At 47.0% G+C, this 7,844-nt stretch overlaps 1 protein-coding gene across 1 annotated transcript; it reads left to right on the plus strand.

Moving 5' to 3' along the window:
• Positions 1-2,022: 2,022 nt before the first annotated feature.
• On the plus strand, positions 2,023-5,116 carry LOC148847344 (serine/threonine-protein kinase D6PK-like). Its single transcript, XM_088948858.1, has 2 exons — positions 2,023-2,675; positions 3,805-5,116. Exons 1-2 carry the CDS (start codon positions 2,128-2,130, stop codon positions 4,601-4,603), a joined length of 1,347 nt encoding a protein of 448 aa, XP_088804984.1. The 5' UTR covers positions 2,023-2,127; the 3' UTR covers positions 4,604-5,116.
• The last annotated feature ends 2,728 nt before the right edge of the window (positions 5,117-7,844 follow it).

Consider the following 7,844-nt stretch of genomic DNA (forward strand, 5'->3'; position numbering starts at 1 on the left):
TCTATGCACACATGGTGGAGCTCGAGTGTGCTTCTTCTGGTGTAACTCGCCTCGAAGGATTGTGTTTCTTTATGCATGGAGCTCAGGTCATATGTCGAGCTATTACTTAGTGTGCCATCAATTAAGCTAGAGCAGTTGTCAAGTCACCTAGGATGAGTTTGACTCTTCACTAGCCAACTATGTTGGGTGAGGTGGTCTATGGGCACCCGAGGTGAGCCCCATAGATCCAAGGTGGAGTCAATCTACTGAGGTGGGATCTCATAGGCCTAGATGTGAATATCTTAGAACAAGAAATAATAGAAAACTAGATGTCGGTTGTAGACCTGATAAGTGCGCCTCTAAAATGCCTCATTGCACGTGTGCACGCGTTGCGCGGTAGCAAGTCTCCATACTCTCTTCTTTATTTCTAAGGACAAGTTTTGTAATTTTCCAATGTGGGACAAGTTGAAATCTGGTTTTAGTAAGAGAAAAACTATTTTCCAAGACATGTGTGTAAGTGCTTTTTTCATGTAATTGATCAATCAAACCTCATTGGCTTTAATCTTTAATAAGATTAAAATCCAACAGTGAGAACTCTCCACGTTCTTTGTGGGATCTTGGCCAGCTAATGCCGAACTAGTAAGATTTTTTAGCATGCAAGCTCAACAAGCACCGAGACACTAGTCTTCATGACCTTCCTCAGCACTTTGTCCTTAATGATAGACTCGCATACTATAAACTTGCCTTGCCCTTCAATTCATTTCACCGCACCTGGCTTTTTGTTTGAGCAGAAATTTCCTGTTAAATTGACAAATAGACATGGAACAAACAAAAAACAATTCAAATTGCCAAACAAACTAAAATAGATTACTCTGATTCTCTCAGGATCATATGGAATGTGAGCTTCTTGAAACTAAATGTAAGCTAATTTGAGAGCTAAAACAGTGTTGAAAAGCTTGGGCATCACAATGAGGACAGAGTCTTGGTGGGGCTCGTTTAGGGTTTCTTCAGTGGGCTGGGGATGGAGTTATCCTAACCAATCCAAACGACAAGAAAGTTCCCGCTCCTTCTACTATGGAAACCCTGTTCTTCCAGAGAAGCGGCGACAAAGCAAAAAAAGAAGAGGGTAAGAGGGTGAGAGAGAGAGAGAGAGAGGAGAAGGAGCAGGAGGAGGGGTGGGTTGGGTGGGAGAGTGCTAAGGAAAGATAGACGAGATTTAACAGAAAGGTAAAAACTAACATTTCAACCCTTTTGATATTTAACGACAATGCTAATTTTACGAACAGTAAGCAGTAAGGGTAGCGTTAGACAAAAATCAAAGAGTAGGAATCTACTTAGTCAATTGGCTAAATTATAAAAGTAGTTTAAGAAGTTTACGAAACAGCCCTAAAAGTTTTTTTTTTTTTTTGAAATTGTTAGGCTGAAAGCGTGAAACTTACTAAACGAGGATGGACCTGTCTGGGTAAAAATATCTTGGATAATTTTAAATTCGTTGCAGTCCAGCAGACACGTTCCCGTGTATGAATCGAGCTCAAATCTGCCCCACAACGTATCCTCTCCTTGTATTGAAAACACTTCCCGATAATAATATCTCGAATAATGATGTCATCGGGAGATATTCTCACTGTGAGAAGTTGTGGGGAGCAGATTCGGTCATACATTCAACGTCGGAAAGCTAAAACCCCGACATCATTAATTTACCATAAATTATAATGATCCTTTCAAATTCAAGATTTGGATATAAATAAATACTAGTCTCACTCGCGTGGCTCTGAGCCCTCTGCCTCTCCCCCCTGTCCCCTTCATTTCCGCAAGCCCACCTCCTTACCCGCCCATTTATCCGGATCACCCAGCTGAGAAAGAAAACAATGCTATATATTGGCTATGGCCAATGGACCACACCTCCCAATTTCCTAAGAAGCCAAAGCTTTCATACCTCTCCCACGTGGCCCAAGCCCATCTTTTCGGCCCATCTCCTGACTTCCCCACCCCACCGGCCCACCCCCCGCACTTCATAAGTCATCACCTCTCCGCATGCTCTCTCTCTCTCTCTCTCTCTCTCTCTCTCTCCAAAATGTCTTTCTGAGAGAATTCGTAAGTTACTCGGAACCTTCTCGTCGAGAGGGACCGACCCCTGCAGCCGAAAACATGCAACCATGGGTCGACGACCTCGCCGACGATCTCCTGAGCATGAGCTTCAACTCCACTACTACCGCGGCAGATATCAACTGCAGTACCAGCTCCGGCTCCGAGACAACCTGGACTGCGTCCAGTTTCGGATCCATCTCCACTAAACCACACGCCTCCTCTGGAGACCCCTGCTGGGATGGGATTCAGCGCGTTAGATCGGAATCCCCTAATTGTAGACTCGGACTCCATGACTTGAGATTCGTCCAGAGACTCGGTAGCGGTGATATCGGGAGTGTCTACCTTGTGGAACTAAAAGGCGCCCCGGGGTGTACCTTTGCTGCCAAAGTGATGGATAAGAAGGAACTCGCGGCTCGGGACAAAGAAGGTAGAGCGCGGACTGAGATGGAAATATTGGAAATGCTGGATCATCCGTTTCTACCCACGCTTTACGCGAGTTTGGACTCCGCGAAGTGGTCGTGTTTGTTGACCAACTTCTGTCCCGGCGGTGACTTACACGTTCTCCGGCAACGACAGCCTGGGAAGCGGTTCGACGAACAGGCCGTCAGGTGCGTAACCAAGCTCCCCCCTCCTCCTCTCTCTCTCTCTCTCTCTCTTGTTTTCCGGTTAGTTTCTCTATGATACACACCAACACACAATCCTCACTTTGGGTATCATAGAAACCATCCTTTTTACTTGGGATGCAATGATGGATGCAGTGTGGGGTCCATCACCTGGTCGACGCATAGGCTGTCGGTAGTGGGCCCGGTGTCCACTGTTTTGCCGGTCGACGAACTTGATCGGACATTGTTTCAGCTGTCTCCATAATACACCTGGTAATCTCAGTATTTTGGACGTGTCGTTAAGTTTTCGATTCAGAAATTCAGAACAGATAGTTGTGGCCTTGTGGGATTTTGAACTTCGACAAGAGTTAGGACGTCCCATTTGACAATTTGTTGATACTTTCTTTTCGTAACTTTTGGGGTCTGTTTTGCGAAAATATTACTGTAATGCCACATCCACTATACTTCGAAGTTTGCACTAATAATGCTATAGCGTATTTACTGACGATGACGGGACTGTACACGTGGCCACTCAGGAATCATGTTTGGCAGTTTGGCTGAAGGGTTTGGATTATCCACATCGTTCCCTCTGACTCGTCGTCAGTATTGTCGTCAATCTTTCTGACAAAAATCCGACGGTTAAAAAGCTATGCCCCCACGTGAGTTTACCATCACCAAAACGCTTCAGAATTTCTTCAAGCGTATACGTCCCGGGATCCATGGAATGGTGCCTAGTGAGGTACTTGAGAGAATCGGTTCTCTCGTACCATTAACAGGGACATTTTAGTACTTTTGCTCGCGTATCTTAATCTCTATTCTATATCTAATAGAATTGGCCGGATTTGCGTGGCTTTGTTTCCTCTTTTGCCGTTTCCTCGTTCTCTTTCGTCTTTTCAAGAGTTGCATGTCGGAATTCGGAAGGGTGAAGGCTATTATTTCTCCCATTGATGGCATTGTCGCAATTCTCTAGAAAACGGGTCCTCATCACTTGTCTCTGCATCCATAAACTCTCTAGCAGGCCATCCGATTGGAATCCGTGTGGGACCCGATTGAGTTAAATGAGTTCTCTATCAATTAATTTTAATTAATTGCTTAGATTATTGATGTGGAAGCTTGTTGTCTCCGTTGCTTCTAGGTTCTACGCATCCGAGGTGGTAGTCGCTCTGGAGTACGTTCACATGATGGGTATCGTCTACAGAGATCTCAAGCCCGAAAATGTGCTTGTGAAATCAGACGGACATATCATGCTGACCGATTTTGACCTCTCGTTAAATTGCGATAATTCGACATCAACGGCTCAGATCGTCTCCGATCAGAACCCACCGGCCCCAGCCCCGTCTGGTGACTACCCGGCTGACCAACCTCCATTTATCTCTGCTTCATGCATCCTTCCCAGCTGCATCGTTCCGGCAGTGTCGTGCTTCCAACCGAAACGCAAGCGCAAGAAGAAACCCGGGCACCGAGGCGGCCCTGAAGTGGTCGCTGAACCGGTCGACCTCAGATCGATGTCTTTCGTTGGCACCCACGAGTACCTGGCACCGGAAATTGTATCGGGTGAAGGCCATGGAAGCGCAGTGGATTGGTGGACACTCGGTATATTCATATACGAATTATTATACGGGGTGACGCCCTTTAAGGGCATGGACAATGAGCTAACCCTAGCCAACATCGTAGCTCGGGCACTTGAGTTCCCGAAGGAACCGGCTATCTCGGCGTCGGCGAAGGATTTGATCACGCAACTGGTAGTTAAGGATCCGGCGAGGCGACTAGGGTCGATGATGGGCGCGACGGCGATCAAGCACCACCCGTTCTTCCAAGGTGTGAATTGGGCACTTTTGAGGTGCACAACACCACCGCACATCCCGCCACCGTTTATCAGCCGGCCGGATATCTCGGACGACAGTTGCCCTGACACCCCGGTGGAATACTACTAGAACGAAGACATTTGCAATGTTACGTGGAGACATACTTGAATTCACACCGGCACCAAATCAGGTAGATATTGTCGTGGCCGCCCAGTCTATCAACCACAAAACAAGCTGTGGGCCATAGGCATGCTTTGGGTTGGGCTGGGCCCTGGGCCCTGGTTCAAATACGGCACGATGGTGGCTTTTTTGCCACCCAAAATAGTATTTTCCCAATGCAAGGATATTGTTGTAACTTGTAAGTCAATTATTTTGTCGATTGTCGATGCTGGACTACCGGCAGACATGTACATTTAAAAAACTAAAGAATGCTGTTGGCACGTATAGCGTCACTTGGCGGGACCGGGGTGGGGGGTCGTTACTGGTTTACCAATTGCTAAGTGCAACTATGCAAGTGTAAGTGCTTAATATGTTGCAATTTTGTGTTTGCTTGCACCAAGCGTGCCACACTTGTTAAGTTTGTTCATCTCTGTATTTTTTTTTAACATAATCATGATGGTGTGGGATTTGGTTTTAGATGTCGAAGTTGTGAGATCGGCTGACTGATTTGCGACTGTGAGTGCTTGAAAGCGGGAGAATTTAGAGGGTTTGAGAGCAAAATCGTGTCTATCTTTTCTGATCAATGAAATGTTTTTTGATGGAGCGCGATCTGATCGGTCTTAGCTGTTTACGACCTTGCTTCTGAACGGGGTAGCAGGGAACCTGAAACGGAGGAGATGAGGAAGCTCTGGGGGAACCCGGTGTAGCGGCTTCGAAGCTCAAGTTAGAATCCTTCAAAAGCAAGATAATACCAGATAGCGCAAAGTTTGCATACCTTGTTTGTTGGGGGCAGGGGGCTCTTATAGTCACTTCGCGCATTCGCTCCGAGGACCTTGTCAGGTCGGGTATGATTACCCTTGTGCTTGTCAATTCGGCCGTCGTCCTTTCTGCTGGGACAGAACCGTCACTGCCTAACCGTCTCTCTAACTGGAGATGGCGGTGTCAGTGGCGGTGGCAGGTGGCCGTTTAGAGTGTGGCTGCCAAACATCAGATCCCAAGTCAGTCAGGTGCGGCCCTCGAGCACGGACTTCCTCAGTGTCAGGCATGGTACGACTTGTTTGGTTTTGGTGCCCAGAAGGTGATGCGGAGTTGTGAGCGAGGCGAAGTCTTGAGCTCGGAGGTATCTATAGGGCAGGTCAGTTCGGCGAGGTGTATCCCGAACTGTTACAAGGTTGGCCAGTTCGGCGAGGTGTATCCCGAGCTGTTACAAGGTTGGCCAGTTCGGTGAGGTGTATCCCGAGCTGTTACAAAGTTGGCCAGTTCGGCGAGGTGTATCTCGAACTGTTACAAGGTGGCCAGTTCGGCGAGGTGTATCTCGAACTGTTACAAGGTGGCCAGTTCGGCGAGGTATATCCTGAGCTGTTACAAGGTTGGTCAGTTCAACGAGGTGTATCCCGAGCTGTTACAAAGTTGGCCAGTTCGGCGAGGTGTATCCCGAACTGTTACAAGGTGGCCAGTTCGGCGAGGTATATCTTGAGCTGTTACAAGGTTGGTCAGTTCGGCGAGGTGTATCCTAAGCTGTTACAAAGTTGGCCAGTTCGGATTACTCGTTTTGGGCCAAGGGTGAGTTTGGGCCCCCCGTAGAGAGTTCGGTCCACTGGTGTCCCCTTGTTCACGCCTTAGGCTTAGCCCCTTTTGCCGAGCTGTTGTTTCTGCCATGTGTCGCGTAATAGTGAGGTCGGGCCAAATCTTCCTTCATCACTTTTATAGAGGCGAAGGTTGTCGTCGTGGATTTCATTTAGTGCGTTCAAGATCTATGATAGGATGTAAATCACCAATATGTCTCGTTTGGAGGTGATTTCATGCTTAGAGAAGGCTTTTGAGTAAAGTGATAGAATTTATCCCGAAGCGGGTAGAGTGGAAGTCCACTCTATCGATGAGGAAACATTACCCCGTAAGATTCAGACACAATAGCACACACATAATGAAGGTTGGCCACCACGTCATGCAGGTCGCCCACCAGGCCTTAGTTAGTAGCCCTTAGACCTGTTCATGGGTCGGGCGGGGCTCGGGTCAGGCTTTCACTTGTCATTAATGAAAATATACTAGGCCCGAGTGCAAGCTCGAGCTCAACCCAACCAACGGGCTTATAACTTGGGCCCGAGCCCAGTCTTGATAAAAAGTCTGAAGTTCGAGCCCGAGCCCAAGCCCGAGCCCGAAGTCCGACCTAATTGAAAAAAAAATCCTATTCAAATTAGAATTAAAAATTCAGATAGTATTTTTTTTCTATTTAAATGAACAATGGGCCTACAAGATGGTATTTTTCCCCTTTCTTTTATATTTTAAAACACAAATTTACATTATTAAATCAAAAAATTTATTCAAATGGATATAATCACATAACTCATTTTAAGTTTAATACTAGGTTGGGTCGGGTCGGGCTCGGGTCGAGCTATTTTGGTAAAGCCTGAGCCCGGCTCGAATTTTATGCGGGCCGGGCTTTTTTACCCGAGGTTAAGCCCGCGGGCCAAAAATCCTATTCAAGCCCATCCGGAAGCCAGGCCAGGCCGGGACGGGCCGGGCCGAGCTGGCCCGTCGGGCCACCCGGCCCATGAACAGGTCTAGTAGCCCTATAGAGGTGTTCGCAGGTCAGCCCTGTTGGGGTGGAGTTGGGACAATCAAGACATGTGAGGTGTGTCAATCCGAAGTTGTTACCTACGTGGCGTTGAAGTGTTATGTGTTAGTTTCGAGGTGCCATGTGTCGCAATGTTATTGCAGGGCCAAATCACCCCTCATCAACATGGAATTTTCAGAATTTTCAAAGGGAATCATCCACCTCCACAAGTTTTTGTTAAGTAATTATTATTTTATAAGGTAGAAATCAGGCCTGGTTGACTACCATGTGGACCAATTGAAAGGACATGCATGGTCAAGCCGAGAACTAACATGCATTTGGTTATTGGGGGCCAATATCCTCTGCTATTGAGAACATTTTTGAGAATGCCACAATACCATAGAGTGGGGTAAAATAGTAATAGGTCCTTATTTCTTTTTAACCATAAACATAGACATGTGCGTAAATTGATGAACGTATCCACCATAAAAACACTCTCGACAGCGTAGGCTGTCCCCTAACAGCCTAAGTAACTCAAGCCAAGCAAATGATGTTGAATTGACATGGCATATTCCCATCTAACCTATGGGCTAGGGTCAATGAACACTGATGTTGCTCGATCTGCTTGAGTGCTTGTGTGAGAGTAAAGAGTGGCGC

The sequence above is a fragment of the Nelumbo lutea genome, chromosome 6 (genome assembly GCF_056320005.1).
Source record: "Nelumbo lutea isolate HS-2025 chromosome 6, American lotus-T2T, whole genome shotgun sequence".
Taxonomy (NCBI): Eukaryota; Viridiplantae; Streptophyta; class Magnoliopsida; order Proteales; family Nelumbonaceae; genus Nelumbo; species Nelumbo lutea.